Source organism: Cuculus canorus, chromosome 1 (assembly GCF_017976375.1).
Source record: "Cuculus canorus isolate bCucCan1 chromosome 1, bCucCan1.pri, whole genome shotgun sequence".
Classification (NCBI taxonomy): domain Eukaryota; kingdom Metazoa; phylum Chordata; class Aves; order Cuculiformes; family Cuculidae; genus Cuculus; species Cuculus canorus.
Genome location: NC_071401.1, coordinates 77025649 through 77044750, shown reverse-complemented (window position 1 = coordinate 77044750; position 19102 = coordinate 77025649). Strand labels below are relative to the sequence as shown.

General features: G+C 40.1%; 1 protein-coding gene across 5 annotated transcripts in view; it reads left to right on the top strand.

Annotated features, from left to right (window-relative positions):
• Positions 1 to 19102, top strand: part of ARHGAP6 (Rho GTPase activating protein 6) — a 327693-nt gene that overhangs the window by 250059 nt on the left and 58532 nt on the right. For all 5 annotated transcript variants that reach the window (XM_054050938.1, XM_054050944.1, XM_054050951.1 and 2 more), the window contains exon 2: positions 16268 to 16427. In XM_054050938.1, the coding sequence (XP_053906913.1) occupies positions 16268 to 16427 (160 nt within the window). The remainder of the gene's footprint in view (positions 1 to 16267; positions 16428 to 19102) is intronic.

Below are 19102 nucleotides of genomic sequence, written 5' to 3'. Positions count from 1 at the left end.
TCTACCCCATAGCTCATCTGTCTTCCGTAATTACTTGGCACTTTTGCCATTGTTGCTTTAATTACTCTGTTAAATCAAAAGGGCAAAACTTCACAAAGTCTAAGGGATTCCTCAAGGATAAGCTAGTTCATTCTGTACTGAATGACGTATGGATAATAATAATAAAAGTAATAACAGCAGTAACATATTCTTTCGTTAATTCTGTGCTGTGAGAAATCATAGAGGAAAAGCATTTTTACTGTTTATTCAGTAGAGTGCTTGAATGGAGAAGTTTGAGGGAAATGGCCTTTTCTGGAATAATAAACATGAAGTTGTACATTTAACAGATACTTAATTCTTTCTTTTTCCCCGTTTCCATCTGCAAGGATTATTGAGTATTTGTGTCCATCTTTACCAAAACATCTCTTGTATATAGTGTATGTAATTTATTCAGCCAGGGTCATGTATTTCATTAAATGTGTCAGTCCTGTAAGATATTGAATGTTTCTGTGTGACCCAGAGCTGTACTAGGAGCAAATACTGCTAAAGGAGATTTCATTTGGCATTGTGTGGATAACTAGCTACTCAAATACAGAAGTGCAGACAGAAAGGGTGAGAGCAGTCCAGATGGTGTTACCTTAGATGTCTTCCACCAGCAGAAACGTGCCAGCTCTGTCCTGCTGTAGCCCAGTTACCCCTGGGGAAGAGGCAGCTTGGGGAGCTGCCCATGGTTTTCCTGTTGCCAGAAATTCTAGCTGTATACTTCAGAGGAGGAACTGCATGTGTCCCAGGAAAAGCAGAGTGGTGAAAATGGCTTTAAGGTCATCAGATGGAGTTAAAAAGCTCATTTGTGTGTCTTTTCTCAAGTTCTTGCTTTACAAAAGCACACAGAGTACACCTGCAGGCTCCTCTGTGCCATGGCTGCAGCTTTATGTTTTCCTTATGTAAATACATACACTGAGATCCGCCTATATTTCCACATAGTCCTGAAGATAAAACTGTAAAGCAAATACCAAATATCACAAAATTAACTTGTAGAAATGCTGTGAGATGTGACAGTTACAAATGTCTTTAAAATAAATGTCATCTTTTAGAAATGTACCCAGTTTTCAACTTGGCTGAGAATATTTGTTCTGTTCTGTTTTTTGAATGGGATGCAGCTGTTGACTTCCTCAGACCTGAGTAAAGGCTCTTGAAGAATTTTATTTATATTGATTTTTTTTCTTTCCCTCTCTGGTTCTGAGCAAATAGCCACAACTTCAGCTAATGGAAACTGTTGTACTGCAGATAAACTTACAAATTCCTGCTGCTTTGCTTACTTTTGTGAAGAGCTAGACCCTTATGTGAGAACGTAGGTGTAGTTATATAAAAACATGTGAGTGTAACTTCCAGAGTAGGTTGGCACATGGTAGGCCACCCCCCAACTCCACCAAAGTGTAGCAGCTCCTGTAGGATATCCCTGGGGATGCAGAAAACAGAGTTTGTCTAAGGCGATCAACTAAAATTCATCCACAGCCCTTTAGAAGCGCATTGCAATGATACTTAAGTGTATAATTCCTCTTATTACAAAATACAGGCTTATGGCTTGGGTTTCCCTTGAGTAAACTTTGTGATTATTAACAAGCTATATCAAATAATCCCCTTCAGGTATTAAAGGGCTTAATGCCAATAAGAACTCTTTAAATCCCATAAACCTCAAAATGAATTTGCTCTCTAGATTTGTGTTACCAAAGATCTTTGTCAATAAGCTGAAATGCTGTGATATTTTGATGCTGAGAGTTTGATAAAAGTTAAGAAGCAATATGCTATGCTGCTTATATGTTCATGGGACGGGGAGCTCTTTGTATAACGATAGTGTGAGACCCAGCAGCAAAGGTAGTGCATGGCCAGCAATTGTTGATTTTACAAGGATGTTGCAGTAAAAACTCTTCAACTTCCTGTGTCTGCATGCCTTTTTTTTTTTTTACAAGAGCCTCAGACTGGCTCTTAAAACCCACATTCTTGGTTCCTTCTTTTTTTGCTAAGCACTTTCCTCAATTGATAATGAAAAGCAAAATTTGAAGTCGTTTATGTGGATCTTTCAGCTGACTAATGTATATTTTAATTACAGTGTTAATAATGTCAGTAAGAAGAGGTGAGCAGCTGCTGTGGGCAGTTAACACATATTAAAATAATTGAATTGAGGACGTCTGCTAGATTGCCATTAAAAAGAATTTAATAGGAGCAGAAAGCATCTGGCAGTCGTCAGCAAAAGCATATGAGGCAAAGGAGGGGGAAGAGAAGAAATAGAAGAGGGGGGTAAGAAAGGGGCATCAGCAACACTCTCATGCTGTTCATTCACCCAAAACAGGTTTTCAGTCTGCCTCAGAGTTTGTTTGTCTTTGATTTGGAGAGTGCCTTATCGAATGTTTTGGGAGCTGGCCTGTACTCTTCAACCTTAAAGTTTCAGAAACAGGACATGGAGCCTTGGTTGTGTGTTTGGGAGCTGCTGCGAGTTTCTCCCTGGCTGTGCTGCTCCCTGTGGGAGCTGGACGAGGTCCTTACTGTACCCTCTTCTCGCCATTTAAAATCTAGTGCATCGCTTTCCAAAACATCATTTGAATCCTTAGTTCTGTGTATGCTCTGCTTTCAGCCAGTGAGAAATCGAAACATGCCCCAGTGATGGAAATTTTGTCCTTGTGATTCAGCAACTTGTGAGGTGTGGACTGTACGTACCTAAAGCTGCTTGTTGCACTTAGATTTTAGAACTTCAATAAAGGGGAAATCTGCTGTGCAGCTTTTATAAAAGCAAAGCTATAAAGTGGGGGTTTCAGGGTATTGCAATGACTTGGAATACATTTGATTGCTTTTGAAAGTCTTTGAGGAAAAAAAATAGACCATCCTATTCTGCTATTATTCAGAGATCACAGCAGCAGCACCAGCATGTCTGAGCAAATCCAGCTTTGATGCCTCTAGGATTGCCTTTCAGCTCTCCATCAGCTTACCAAAGTCTCTGCAACTCCTTCTGAGGTTTTCCTTTCCTAGAAACAGGGATGATGCTATGCGTTCTCTCTTAATCTACCTCACCGTATGGGCTTTTATTAGAGCCTAATACAACTTGACAGATTACTTACGCCATTGCTTTTGGAGTCATCAGTTTCTACTCGTAGGTAACACTTAAAATCATGGATAAAAATACCAAGTTAAATGTATTTCATTGATTTTTTTTTTATTATTATTATTTTTTTTCATTTGCTTTCTGCTTTTTAGTATTTGTGAGGCACAGACAGTCTCTGGAGCAGACAGGATGTTTTGTGGTTACTGGACCAGACAGCTCAGACATAATTATAAGTGCCTTTTTTGCATATGCAACTTACTACCACTTCTGTATTTTCACAGGTCTTAGGTTCACATCGAGCATAAATCTAATAGAAGTTGTTGTACTTCTCTGTTTTTGAGTGAACTGTGACACCTGAGCTTAATGGGTATAACTTTGCATGAGTGTGGATGCCCAGTCTGTCTCTGGGGCTCCACGGTGTAGTTCGAAAGGAATCCGGGAAAGACAGGAATATTTCAGCTTTTTTCAATTGCTTTTTGTGGAAATACAAAAATGTAATGTGTTTTTATTGCAAATGGCTTTGCCGTGTCTCCTGGAAGCAATTCTGGATGGTTTTGGGGTTCTTTTTTTATTCCTCAGGTTATTTTTAATGAGCCATAAGGGACAGTCACAGTGCAGTGCCATCCCTGGAGGTGAAGAAAGGAGTCTGTCACAGGAACCTCTGCTCATGAGAGGAAAGGTAGCCAAGCACACAAGGTGCTTGAATCACAGCTCTCAGAGGCGCACCAGAGCCATTTGGACTGAAAACGTCTTTCTTAGCTGAAAACGTTATTGAACTTTTTCACCAAGCCATCAGTTGTGTTTCCACAGAAAACATATCTTTCATGAGTATTTTTTCCACTGAAAAAAATGCAATTTTAGATCAACTCTATTTCTGAAGCTATTTTTGACAGTCCCGTGAGGCTTTTGTGGCCAGCATTGGTCATTGGTGAAACAAGAGATCAGCCAGAGGAATTCTCAGCTGCTTGTTAATTTGATTCTCCTGATCCTGTGTCACTATAGAGTGAGAGTCAAGTCCTCAGAATTTTGTATAATTGAGAAACAAATTAAAAGTCTCATACAGCTTATCAGTGAATGACAAAGTGAGAATATCAGAATCACATAACCAGTTTCGCAATGAGAGTTTAGGCTGAGCTCAACTTAAAGGTTTAAGATGAATATTTTTGAGTGCTCTGGGAAGAAATGAATCCAAAGTAGACAACAGAAGCTAATTTTCTTTGATTTTATTTTTTTTTCTGATAGGGTATGTCTTATATAACCTTCCCGTAAACCGTGAACATTTTGTACTTTATAACATTCAACCATGAATAGTGTATTTTAAAATATTAAGCACTACATTACTACATAGTAGTTGCAAATGAGAAAAAAAATAATTCCTCAGACGTACTGGTAGCTAATAGAAATTATATAAAAATAAGATCATGTAGGTGTAGACAGTGTACTCTAAAGGACCCTGACTTTTTGCAAAGAACATTGTTAGCTTCTAAATACGCTGAAGAACCCCGATTCAAAGCAGAGCTCAACAAGTACTGCTGGACTTCTCAGTTTCTGAGAAGGAAACAGTTGGCTGTCAACCTATAGTTCCAATAAGTAGTTCCCATGTACTTCCATGGCTTTTATCTGAGGTAAGGAATATAACCTTGCCTGGAGTTCATGAATACACAAGGGATGAGCTAGTTTTGGCGTTTTTTTCACAGCCAGTCTATTTTCTTTCCGCAGACAACTGAAAATGGTTGGTGACTTTTAGATTCTTTGCTTGCAGGGCAGCTGCTGTGCAGAGCCTAGAAATGGCAGCTCCTGCATCTTATGATTCCAGTGTTTGGGTTTGTGAAGGAACATGTCCCCATTTCCAGTGGTATGAATAGCAGAATTTTACTTATTAGAGGAAACTCGGAGAATAATGATGCAAGGGATACAGGGGCTGAAGAAACTTGTTTTTGAAGAAAGATTGCAAGAACTACAACTGTGCTGCCTAATTATGAGATGACTAGCAGGGCACTGATCCTGGGCTACAGCATTTTGGCAGGGAGAGAGAAAGCTAACATCAGTGCCCTAGGTTTGTGTAGTGATGCAAGCACAATCGCTGTCAGTACTTTTCTGAGAAAGTTATTCAACACTCTTTACAGCTAAGACAGTTCTTTCCCTTGGAGATCTTGTATGGAATGATGCTTAACTTGGAACATGCCAGCTGTCCTTAGCAGCATTCAGCCCTGGGCAGTGGCCTAAAAAGAGACTGGAAGTGTAGGTGAGGAACTGTATGATTTGAGGATTTGATGTCTCGTCTAAGAGGCAGTGAAAATTCTGAGGCCTGTGCATTGATTTCCCTGAGTTTTGGATTAGGCTCCAAAATTGGGGGCATCCAATGTTTGTGTTTGCTGCTACCATGCCTGCACTGGTGGCCAAGATGTCAAACCAGGAAGGGCTGCGTGCGTTTCTGAGCTGCGAGCATAGGCTCTTGTAGCCTGGCAGTGGGAGGGAGGCTGTTCAGCCTACCTCATCTTAGAAGTGCATGAAGAATTTGGGTGAATGTATGGGAAAAAAAAATACTTATACAATCTCCCTTGCCTTTACCATGAACCCTAGCCCATGATTTCTCCTGTTCTGTGAGCAATCTGATGAAGCGCTGTCGTGCCAGCTGAGAACAACGAAGTTGTCGCTCTGAATGATGACTTGGTGAAATGCCACATAGGGCAGAGCTGCCATCAGAATCACTGGTGATTCACTGTTTGTTTTTCACATCTTTCCTACACTTCCTGCCCACACACTATAGATGACAGCATTGTGTATGGGGGTTGTGAACATGACAGACATTATTTATGAGGCAGTGCCTTTATCAAGGTTTTGGGCTTTTTTTTCCCTTTGGCAAACTGTGTAAAATGCTCAGGCTCTGTGTGGCTGCTGTCAAAACGTGTTACAAATAGAGCCAGCCTGCCTATTCGAGCAGAAAGTTTTCAAAGGTGTTGTAAAAAGCTGCAAACTGCGTGAGAAGGTCAGGCAGAAACCGCTGAGTGCTCCTCACTGTGCTCCAAGGAGCCCCAGCAGCTGCATCAAGCACTCTTCCAGCTACTCCTGGCAAGGGAGAGTTACAGTCAGTTTTGAGTTTGCACAGCCACAGAGGAGAAAGATTTCTGAGAGGAGACAAGCCCCTTCCTCACCATTCCTTGCAGTGGCTTGGGACAAGTCCTGTGGAGTAAAACACAGAGAACCCGGTCACAACTTGTCTGTGTGCCTGCATTCCCCCCTGGGCTGTGCTCTCAGCTTATTTCAAAGTGGAGAAAGGAAGCAAATTTCCCCTCCTTAAGATTCATGATCTCTGGCAGCAAAAGGTGTCCTTGGAGTTGCTGCTGCTCCAGCTGAGTGCTCTGGTGGATGGCTTCAAGACAAGGACATTATTCTACCTCGTTCTGATTTTACAAAATGCTGTAGTCGGATTGAAGTTCTTAATTCAAATCTGGTTTGCTGATAAAGAACACTGAAGACACAAATGAACGTAGTTAATGAGTAAGGAAACCAAATAATCCTGTGTGTAGTGCAGTAGAGATAAGCGTGACAGTACATGTACTGAATATGGTGTTCACAGTGACATTGGATTTAATTTTTCCATGCTTTAGCTGTGTTTGAAGAAAACAGAACAGCTTTGACTTGTGTGGGAAAAAAATGGCACTGCTGACCACTTACCAGTCTTTGAGATGCATCAACAAACTGAGAGCCCTCAAATACTGTTTGTTTTCAGACGGTTTCATGACCTTGTCTGTTTTTATAGGTGGACGCAGAGGAATGAGACTATGGAATGATAAGTGGTGTCGTATTTTTTAAGCCATACTGAATAATTAGGCTGATTTATGTGTGAGTGGCTTCATCAGGTGGCTTACTTTGAAGTCTGTGGTGATGCTTTTACCCTCTTCTTTGTATTCTGTGCATGAAAACGCTATAACCTAGGCAGTTGTGAGCAAACTATTCTAAGTATAAAGGCTTCTTGAAAGCTAATGGCATGACAGCTGCAGCTGCATAGGTTCAGTTTTGCAAATAACAGTTTCTGTAAGCATCAGGTTTTATGGCTATGACTGTGTTATTGTTGCATTTTTAAATTTGGGTTAGCAGCGTAGAAGAAAGAGACCAGAGCTGTTCATCTTCTGGCTTGGTCTGTGAGGAGCTTGTAATTCTAGCAATTGTTTGTGTGTTTCATAACAGTGGGAACTTTATGGGCTATTTTTCCCTTTCTCTGTCCAAAATAAATGGGCTGCTTCAAAACAAAGAAAAGTTGTGGACTGTCTGGGAGGCATGCAGTTTGGACTTGGGGTGCCTCAGGTTGAAGGGACAGTTTACGAAATGTACCTTTCTCCTGAAAACTGATGTTGCAGCACAGTGTTTTTATTTGTGTGGATCCATTTTATGTTTCTTGCTTGGGAATGCCACATTCTTAATGAGCCTCCGTGCTAACAGACCATGATGAGGATCTGTGTGCTCTTTCCAGGTATGTACACTGATCCATCGTTTGTGTAGATCCAGTGTAGCTGAATTGGTTCCTTAAAAAAACATTTAAACTCTTGTTTGGTATTTAACTTAATGGCAAATGAGCAGGTTCGTGTGCAAACAGGATATTTTGTTATAAGAAGTGCTAAAATAGTGCTTCTCAATTAGCTGAAGTATTGTCCTTTGCTATGCATGGCTTAAAAAGAGCACACATTGTTTCAGTATATAGGAAACAGAAGAAAGGTAATTACATGGCTGAAAAGTGATAATAAGGCTTGTGAGTGCAAAGCCACCTCTCTGTACTCACAGTATTTTCCCTAATTGTTAGACTTCCTGTATTTTCTGAATTTTTCCGTGGAGAATTGTCTTTGCAGTGTCTTCAGGAGACAGTCATCAAAACACCTGCTGATGCGGGTGGAAATTGATATCCGAGATGTTAAAAAAAACCCAACAAAAGAAAACAAAACCAAATAAACAAAAAAAACCAAACAGAAAACCAAACCCAAACCAAAGCAAGAAACGGCAGTCCCAGTGAACTGGAGTGGGTTGACAGAGCACTGAACTTAGTGGTACAGCCTTCTCCCAAGCTGCCTGACATCAGTGTGCAGGACAAGGTAGTGTTAGCACCTGTGAATATAGTGTGAGAGTGATTATGTAGGAAATTAAGTGAAAACTCCTCATCCCTAAAAGCTAATTGCTTACTTTCTGCATGTTTGAAATGAGCCTGTCCCTGCCTCTGAGAAGCGTTGTGTAGTCTGTGTTGCTAACACCTGCAACGCTGCTGGCTGGTGATACAAACTCATGACTTAAAGAAAACTTCCTTAAATAAGAAAATGGCTCCTACAGCATGTTTATTGCAGTCGGTGTTGTGAAAGAGAGGACATACATAAGGAAGCACACCCAGTCACAGTATGGAGTGACTAAGGAATCACTGTTAGAAGTGTCCAAGTCAGCTCTGAGAATAGTCACTCATATCATGAGTTTGCAGGCTCTTCTGGAGGGTGCTGACAATCTCTGCTAAGGTTCAGTGTAGTAGTGGGGGGTATGTGTTAGAGTAGCCCATGGCCTCGTGATTAGGGCACTTGCCTGGGATGGGGTAAAGCCTGATTGAAGAGCTTGCTTGAAGCCAGGTAGTACAGACCTCTTTCTGGGTCCTCTGTCTTAGCTGAGTAACTCAGAGCTCTCATTGTGCTTCCAGATGTAAATAGTTGGAGATGTCTTGCATTTCGTTACTATCAACTAAATTACATTCACCTAAACTTCCCCCGCAAAAAGAAGAAAGAAATCCTGGAGTTGTTTTCCAGCCAGACCTGGTATGTAGGTAGTAAGAATGGCTGTTTTCCGCATACGCAACTGATCTGATTTTCCATAGACCCAAAAAACCTTTCTGTAAGTAATACCAGCTTAGGGGACATACTGGTTTGAACCCCTTGAAACAATAAGAACAGGGGCTTGCATTGAATTAAAGACTTCTCTGTTAATTGAATCCTAGTTCTTGCAATCATGGAACTAATTATTTTATTTTACTTCATTATGAGATTCTGACGATACACTCTGTCTCCACTTGTGTTCTGTCTCCATTTTGGCACCTCCAGAGAAGTATTTGTCCTTTTCTGGCTCTATTGTAGGACTTCTGGGTAAATTCCTCCAAAAATATTGAGATCTGCTGAAGTTGGAAATTCAGAAAATCTGAACATGTATTTTGATGCATTTTAATGGGGCTTTATAGCTTCTGGAGGTTTCATTTCAAGATGTATTAAAAGTTCAGTAGGGAATGGGTATTTTAGGGATGAATGTTTTGCTAGGCAGTACCTTGGTACATTGTTCATGTTTATTAATTACAGAAAAGGAATGAAATACATTTCTAGTACACATTGTTTTTTTTAAGAGAATGCTTTTTAAATATGCTAAACATGAAATAGTAACCTGAGGCATTTGGAAAACTTGGAGAGGTTGATCGTAGAAGAACAGGAAATATTTTTCCCTTTATTTTAGGAATTCTAATGCTGCTGTGAAAGCACGCTCATTCTTCCGCTCCCTGTTTACCCTTAGACTAAACTTAGAAGGCCTTCTGCCCCCTGCTCCTCCCATGATAAATGGAAATCACCATTGTGATACTCTGAAATTGGTGTTGTTACATGAGCACAGTTTCATGCTGTCTTGCTAGATGAAGTATTTCTGCTGTGGGTGAGGATTCTGCCTTCCTTGTGGGGAATACCAGCTATCCAGTGTCCCGCAGGAATTGTCTTGCAGTACTGATCCAAGTATGTGGATTTCCAGCCTTGGGAATGAGACAGGGTGCTAGCTAGGAGCGAGGAAGTATCCGTCTTTTGCAACACCATGACTATATTAATAGCCATTAAATAGTTCTGAATATCTGAACTGCTGGTTTGTAAAGTGTGATCTTTTTTGCTGAACTAGTAGCTTTTTCTGTACATACATTATTTAATACACATAAGTACGGTATAGCAGGAGGTAAGACAGCTGTAGTGCAAGGCTCCAAACTGCAGTGTAGGATCATCTAGACTGTACTTACTGTCTTCCTAGTAGAGACATTATAGTAATAATTTTGCTACTTACGTCAAGGGGCACAGGATGTCACCCTAGATAAAGACCTTAATGAAGTCAGTCAGTCTTAATGAAGATTAATTGTTGGGGCCCCTTACTTTGTGCATCTGAGTTCAGATATCTTCCTCTGAATGCATTGACGTCACACAGTAAGTCTTGTGCTTCTTATTTAGTATTCTTATTTATTTCTCTATTTCTTCTTATGTATTTATTTATTTGTTTAGCATTTAGATGCCATTTCATTAATCTGAAAGGCTTCCATTCTTTTGTGATACCAGAAGTCCCTTGGGAGCAGCTGTGCGATGCTTGCTGTGTTTGGAGTTGCCAGAGCATCCTCAGTTGCAGTAGTTTGTAATGCCAGCTGGAAAACTGTGCTTCCTGCCGCTTTAGCTGCACTGGCTATGGAGTAGCGTCTGAAAAATAGGGTTGAAGAGAGAGTCATACCGTAGTACGCTCATACCATCCCATTGTTTCCTAACTCTTCATTAATCTACTGGTAGTTTTCTAGTATGGCATTAGTAAAGGACTAGACGTTCAGTCCTTAACTGCATGTAGAGCTAAAGTGATAATTTAACATAGCTTATTTCACCCTTCTCTTTAATTCTTACCATGTCAAGAACAGTATTCTGTGTACTGATTTCAGATGATAGAGTGTATAGCTGCACTGGAATGACTGGCTTTCACTTCAGAACCCATTTTGGTTCATATTAACAGCAACACCAGGGAAATGAGAGAGAGAAGGGATTATCTGTACCAACAGTGAAATTGTCATTTTATGCCTGAAGAGGCTGGAAATACTTTTAGAGAGAGTTGAAATAAATGACTGAGGTAAGTGAAAGGTTTCTACGTGGCAATGAGATGTGGTTTCATGAAGCTTAAAGAAATAGTTAATCAAACAGAATTAAGATCTTGTTATTTGCAATATAATCTTTTCATGTGTAAAAATACTGAATGTTTTTATAGTGGAGACTCATCTAAATATAAGCACATAATTAAGTGTTGTTAAGGTAGGAGAAAAACAAGTAGACATACTTGATTTTGAACTTAGTGGTTTCAAATGTGTTTGAGCAAAAAGCTAATGAAAAGTAGATAGCTGATCTGATAATGGCATTTACCTAAAAAGTGTAGACTAAAGTCATTAATGATAACAATAATACAGTAAGATAAAAATTGCTTCCTGCGTCTTGCATTAATATTTGTGATACCTAAAACCACTGTGTGTGGGGATTCTTACTTCCCACCTTGTGTATGATCCATGTGACTCACTAAGGCTTAAAACTCTGTGGAGGTCAACAGAAATCGATCATTACCCATAGGTGTGCACCTAAGTTCAGGATTCCTTGCAACAGTTGTCAGCTGTTTTCTGTGTTATAGAAAGGCCTGAAGAATGAGATTTCACTGAAAGACGTAGAAACATAGAATAGTTTGAAAAGGAATTAAAGATCATCTAGTTGCAACCCCCATGCCATGTGCAGGGACACTACTTCCACTAGATCAGGTTGCTCAAAGCCCCATCCAACCTGGTCTTGAATATCACCTGGGAGGGGGCATCTGCACCTTCCCTGAGCAACCTGTTTCAGTATTTCACCAATGTTTTCTTCCTAATGTCTAATCTCCATCTTCCCCCTTCCGATTTAAAGCCATTCCCCCTTGTCCTATCACTACATGTGATAAAGTCCCTCCCCATCTTGCTTGTGGGCCCCTTCAGGTACTAGAAGGCAGCTGTGTGTCGGAACCTCGAGAGAAAGAGGTCAGATACGCAAAAATAGCTTATACATGCTTAAGAGTAATTTAAGCACATAGTGTTACTTAAGTCAGGATGTACCACTTAACATCTGTTTTAGAACCACAAAACATCCAACCCTTTTTAAAAAAAAAGTTGTTTCAAAGGATAAAATTGCAGTTTCTATTTTATTAAAAAAATATCCTTATGACCATGGACAAGAAATATGGGAAAAGTGAGTAGAATCTTCAAAGGCACAAGATGCAGTTAGCCAGTTGTCGTCTTCTCTGGTATTTTAGTTATTTACCTGATAAGCAAAATATTTGTTTGAGTGGAGGAAAGATGTTACATGTTAGTGGGTGGGCCAGACAGAAAATGCAGCTAAAGCTGGAGCCTTATGAGTGAAAAACTGACACTGCTTGGTAGAAGAAACTAGAGAAGGCTTTTAGTCTGGTTTAAGGTTTCTCAAAAGTCAGTTATGAAAGCGCTCTTGCAGTTACCAGTCCATGTCCTATCAGGCTGATCACTTCATCCCAGAGCAATATTTCTGTTTGCACTCTTCTCTGAGGCTTTTTTTGTGTTGTTAGTTTTGTTTGTTTTGGTTTTTTTGGGTTTGGGGGTTTTTTTATGGTCTAGGTGATGAAGGAGCCATTTGCAGATCACATTCTGATCTACAGTCCTGTAATCTAAATAATAGAGAAAAATCTGTGTATGTATGTCTGAACTTATAAGGGCATGAGCTTCAAAACCCTGAGCTTCAATCACACTGACTTGCTGCTTAAACATCTTCTGCTCAGCTTAAGCTTCTGCAAGGAACTGTGTCAGGCTGATTTTGCAGTTGAAGCAGGCTGATTAAATGCTCTTCCTCATATAGAGAGAGAAACAGAAAATATGCCATCCTGCTATTTCCATCCTTTGGTTGCCCCACAGAATGGACAATAGCTTTAGGCAGATGTGACTGATGTAATTATGTGAGCACCCTTTCTGCAAGGAAGCTTGACATTTCTGGACCTCTCCCAAGCCTGGCTGATTTTGCAGCAATCTACAGGTTGTATGTAAAATTGTACAGTGCTGTAAAAGGAAGATGAAACTTTTAATTTACCATGTGTCATGCAAAGCATAGGAATCTTTGAATAAATTAAATTATCAAATACTGTGTTTTGGCTCATAAAAGATAGTGATATTTATTTACCAAATAAAACAGACTTTATCCGGGAAACGTTTATTGAGCCTCTCTTCTTTAGCAGATTAGGAGATTCCACTGGCCCTAACACAGTCTTCCAAAAATATTTTAGTTAATTAGTCATGTGTGCCATTGGCATAATAAAAACCTATGTTAATGTGACCTAGCAGAGATTTTTATCAAATCCATCGAGTGTAAGAGAGGAATGTCTTTTTTAGTGCACAGAAACTGGACAGAGTGATTCCACATTCTTTATTGCTGCACAGCGACCTGTCATGGTGTTGGAAGGTGCAGAGCTTGCATTCCACAGCTTTTAGCCAGGCAGGGCCAACACAGTGAGCGCCAGAGACATATGGCAAGCTTGCTGACTGCCAGATGGAAAAACCTGGTTGGAAGGAACAGCCCTCATAGTCTCGTTCGGGGCTTTCTTCTTTCATTTGGTTTTAAACCCTTGACCTCCTTTGAAAAAATGAGGTGGAGTGCCCCCATATTAAGGTAAAATTAGCCAGGATAGTATTCCTTAGTCAGTACTGAGTTGCCTGCTCTGTTCATATAAAGCACACGAATCTGAGCAAAGCTTGCTTGCTGAGGTCCCCAAGTGTGGAGTTTTCAATGTATGTAACGCAGGGCTGTACCACAGCTAGGAAGCTCTGTCTGAGTTCGACTGGTTTGGCTGGGCTAACAGTTGAGCTGTGGTATTGCAGTGGTACGGCTCACTGCTGGCTTATTGTGGTTAGAAAGCTAACTCAGAGATAAGGCAGAGGATGTGGAGTTACCTGCAGAGCTAGATTTGCCCTTGATGATTTTTATTCAAAAAAGAGCAACAATTCAGATGTCCATGCAAAACTCTGTTAAGAAATACTTATTTCTCTTGTAGTAATTCCTAAAAGCCCCATGCACCCCTTCATTTCTGGGCTCTGTCCTAAAAAAAATTTACAGTCTTCAATATTCTATTATTTCAATGTTTTATAATGAGTATCCTTTTTTGCTTCCCATTCCTGTTGCAAAATTAAATATGTTTGAAATTTTTTATGGTAGACAGTGATATCAGTGATATTTTTGTTTATGAAAATGCTTATCCCAGAGAGATAGATAAGTTAAAATATCCCCAAACTCTACCATACAGACCTCTATTTCTCTCTCTGTACCACTGACTGTAGAACATTTTGTACATCACATGTTCCTGAGGACTGAATTGCATACTTTTGTACTTGTAAAGTTTCTATGGCAGTGTCAGAGTTAGAAAGGAATTAGTTTCTTAGTATACATTGTCTGCTTGTGGATTCTGTTCTCAGTCACTTTTATCTATAAATGACAACAGCTTTCTAAAAAAATGTAAATGTTTACTGCAGTTTTGCAAATTAGTTTTATGTGACTCTTGCTGCTTTGGTTTTATTTGATTTAAGCCAGTCAGCTCAGCTTGTTTCACCCATGCAAACCTTTATTTTGAGATTACTAAATCTAGCTAATCAACAGTAAGGCAGTAGAAGAGCAAGAAGAGATGAAGAGGCAAGAAAAGAAGGAACAAATTTCCATAGTCAAGCAGTGGGTTAGCACAGAGGTTTGCACGTATGGCCCACATATATATAAATATAAAGGTATTGAGTGTAGTACATGCATTGAGTATACAGATGTGCAGTTCACATTGAGATAACAGCTTTATCTATTATGGTTGCCTAATGACTTACAAAAAAATGCTATGAAAAAAAGCTTCCTCGATCAAACATACTTCAAACACCATAGGAAATAATATTTAATGTTTACTTCCTTGGGTCTGTATTGCTAGATGCTGCTGCACATTTGTGAATGATTTTTGGTATCATGTATACATGAATATACGCATACAGTCATAGGTATGCATATATGGGTACGTTTATGTACTGGTTGTATATTCAGGTTGTATGTGTGCACATATATATATATGCATACACGTATATAGGCAACATATATGGAAACTTGCACAAAGATGTTTATGTACAGCAGGGTGCATAGCTGCTACATAAAGTCAAATTTTACCAATTTCCATAATAAGGAGCTTCAGCAAATGTCTTTTCAAGTCAGTGGACATCCATTGACTGCAGGTGTGGGTGCAGAACAGATGAATTCCTAGGGAATGGTGAAAAAATGAGCATGCAGTGAAGGTACAGACGTTGAAAATTAAACTGAAAATGAACACTTAAAATGAGAATGAAGTTCATTAATTTTAAGTCTCACATATTGTGATGAAGAGCAGGTTGGTGGATTTGTTTTTACAGCTCAGCTGATGTACATCAGTTTTTCTAGTATATGTAGCTGCATCAGGTTATACCTAGTGACAAGTTTGATGGGTTTTCTTTAACGTGGTTAGAATGAAAAACAAATTCTTTATTTCTTCCCTTGTAGTGCTAAAATGTGCTCTTTGATGATGCTTTGAATTCTAAAATTTTTGTTTGAAGTTAATTGTCAGTCTCTAAGCTTGTCTTTGTGCTTGCACATCTCTGACTGATGATTACTTTTCTCACCCAGGCTAACTACTAGCTCAGAGAATAGCTTTTTGTATATGTTATTGCAGGTGGGAGATAGAACAGCTAAAGCTTTTGATTCACTTTCCAAACATAATTGGTACCTTACAGAGATGCAGCCTATCTCATGTTGTTTTCCTGTATAAATTTTAACACATAAGTTGTTATTATGGCTTTTCAAAAAAGTGAAACAGCTTGTCCTTTAGTCGATCTTGATCTAAACACAATATTGTCATTAGGAGAGGATGGCACATATCAGAAAGGAGAAGTAGCTCTGCTTGTGTACTCTGAACAACCTGCTGGAGTAGAATTAGCAAGTGCAAGGAATAAGATGCATGTTATCCACAGACCTGCGGAAGTCTGCCTGTCAGACTGACTGCACAGGGAAAGAGCTGAAGAGATGACTGAGTACTGTACAAAGAAAGCAAACTGGGAAAAGCGAACAAGGACTTTTTTTCCCTGTTTTGTGGTTTTTGGTTAGTGGAATCTTAATGTTTTTACAACAATACTTTGTTAAATAGTTTCAGCCAGAACTGACTTTTTGTTTTGCATGTCTGTACTCCTTTTAAGGAGTGCTGCTCTTAGGAAAACAAAAATATGTGGAAGGTTAGAGATGTCCAAGAAATTGGCCTTCTGGAAAAGAGGATCTGTGTTGGTTTTCCTAGCAGTAAAAAGGATGGTTCTGTTTATGAAACTGTGCATACCATATGATGCTTCATATTTTTCCATTTGATTTCCTGTAGGGTGATTTCACTTGGAACAGCATGTCAGGGCGCAGTGTTCGGCTGAAGTCAGTTCCCGTTCAAAGCCTCTCAGAGCTGGAGCGTGCTCGGCTGCAGGAAGTGGCTTTTTATCAGTTGCAGCAGGACTGCGACCTGGGCTGTCAGATTACTGTCCCCAAAGGTAAGGACTTGATAAACCGTCTCTGTTTAGTTTGCTTAGCCAGACTTCATATCGCAGCAATAAAAGGAATAAAACACTTCATTGTTTATTCCACAGACACTGTCTTCTATTTCATTTTTGCGTATGTAAAAATGACTAGTTGTTTGTCTGCTGTGTCCAATTTGGGCAACCCCAGGGTGGGATGGTCTGATCAAGGACAGATGTCTACAGGGTAGATAATCGAAATCAGACCCATGCTAGGATGTGTTTATGCTCAGCTGAGAGAAATGTGCTTTTCTTACACTTTCTGATGTCCGAAATTATTTGTCTGTATAGGTCAGATAGATTATACTGTAGAAGTGACTTTTTAACTCTGTATTCTTTTGGCTCTGGAGGAGGCCAGATGTCACTAGTTCAAACAGACAGTGAAGATACCTGCATCAAATAAGACCAATCCTACCCAAGTTTTCCTGAAGACGGTGGTACTTATTTCCTAGAAAACAAGTTAATTTTCATCATAAAACACTGAACTTCTAAAGAACAGATCAATTGAAAAGGAGAAGCTCAGCTCGCAGAATCCAGTAGTAGACCTGTACTTAGGTTACTATGGAAGAGATCTAGACCTCAGTAAAAGTAATGTGAAAGTTTCCATTGTTTCCTGTAGGCTGGAGGTCAAGCGTAGCAAAGATAGCTGTTGTGCAATCCTCTGCAAATCTGGCTTTCCTGTTGTTTCTTTCCACTTGTTGTGTACTTATTTAAGGAATAACAAGGGACCACTGAATGCTCACCTTTCGGTATGAGTAGAGATTCTGTGTGGCAGCACATACACAGTGATGCCACGGGACCAGTCTTTTAATGCATCAAAATTAAGCAGAAAAAATGTTTTTCCATGTATGAAAATAATGATGTGGAAAAGAACAGATGTGAAAGACACTAGTTTGTGTATTCATTCATGTTTTAGGATCTGCAGAAAACTCCTGCCAAAACCAACAAAGTCCAACTTGCCAATTACAGCAAGGTGTCGGTTTGTAGTGAGGTGGATATGACCAACTTTTTCAAGCCCCATCACAGCTCCCCAGGTCCCTCAAAAAATACTTCATCACTATGAAAACAATTTTACAGGACATTCATAGGAGCGACTGGATCACAAGTGCAATCTGAGCTGCACTAGCATTTCCAGTGGGAGATGAATATACATATATCACCATCCAAGACGATAGAGTACACGTATTCACAGAGTCATACAGTGGGTTTGGTTGGAAGGGTAATCTCGTCCAACCTCCCCGGCAGTAAGCATGGATATCTTCAACTAAGAACAGGTTACTCAGAGCCGTGTCCAACCTGACCTTCAGTGGTTGCAGGGATGGGGCATCTACCTCCTCCCTGAACTCTTCTCCAGACTGAACAACCTCAAATCTCTCAGCCTTTCTTCACACGAGAGGTGTTCCAGCCCTCCGATCACCTTTGTGCCCCTCCTGTGGACCCAGGTCAACAGGTCCTTTTCTTTCCTAGGTTGAGGACTCCAGAACTGGATGCAGTACTCTTGAGAGCAGCAGAATCCCCTCCCTCGCCCTGCTGGCCATGCTTCTTTTGATGCAGCCCGGGATACGGTTGGCTTTCTGGGCTGTGAGCTCACATTGCCAGCTCATGTCTAGCTTTCCATCCACCAGTATCTCCAAGTCCCTCTTGACAGGACTGCTCTCAATCCCTTCACCCTCAGCCTGTATTGATACAAGGGCTTGCCCCGACTCGGGTGAAAGACCTTACACATAGCCTTGTTGAACCTGATGAGGTTCACACAGACCTACTCCTCGAGCTTGTCCAGGTCCCTCTGGATGGCATCCCTTCCCTCATGCATGTCAGCCTCAATACTCTGGTTGATGTTATATGCAAACTTGCTGAGGGAGCACTCAATGCCACTGTCTGTGTCACTGATGAAGATATTAAACAGTTCCATTATGGACCTCTGAGGGATGCTGTTCATCACTCATCTCCATCTGGTTATTGAATTAAATTCATAAATTTTGAGCTATGGAGAGTGAATACTATTTTTCTGTTCTCCTTGCTGGTTCCTGATGGGACTGCCATGAAATGCCAACCATCTAGGAAAGGCGGAGTCTCTTCCCAATCAACCCACCCTTCCTCTGCAAGATGCTTTGCAGTCACAGACTGTTTGGCACAGTGTTGCCCTGCAGACTAGGAATTGTTGAATCTTTTATTTTCATAGCACGTATATACATGGGTAAATACATAATATGTAACCAATTTTGGATACGTTGAGTCGGTAATTTTAAGCATAAAAGCTAAATAATATAAATTATGGTGAAGCAACTTAAAAAGCAAAACAAAGTCAGGAACCCGGGCTCCTGATTTGTCTCTACCGTGGGCCCCAATATTTAATATATTTTTTTGTTTCATTTTGGATGAGAAATAACTCAGCTATTCAGTTCTGCTCTTGAGGTTAGATATAACAGTAAGATTTTGGATAAGAGACAAATTACTTCACATCTGCTTACTTGCTTTTAGTGCTTTTAGTTTTTTTCTGTGTTCAAACATATGCAGGCTGAGTGAGTAGCTGGTGCAATTGCATTTTAAAATATTGTAGTACCATCTGTTGAAGGAAGTGAAGGTAACAGCTAGAAGGAAGGTATATCTAGAATTTAACTGTCCATCCTGTTTCCAAGTGTGGCACCAGT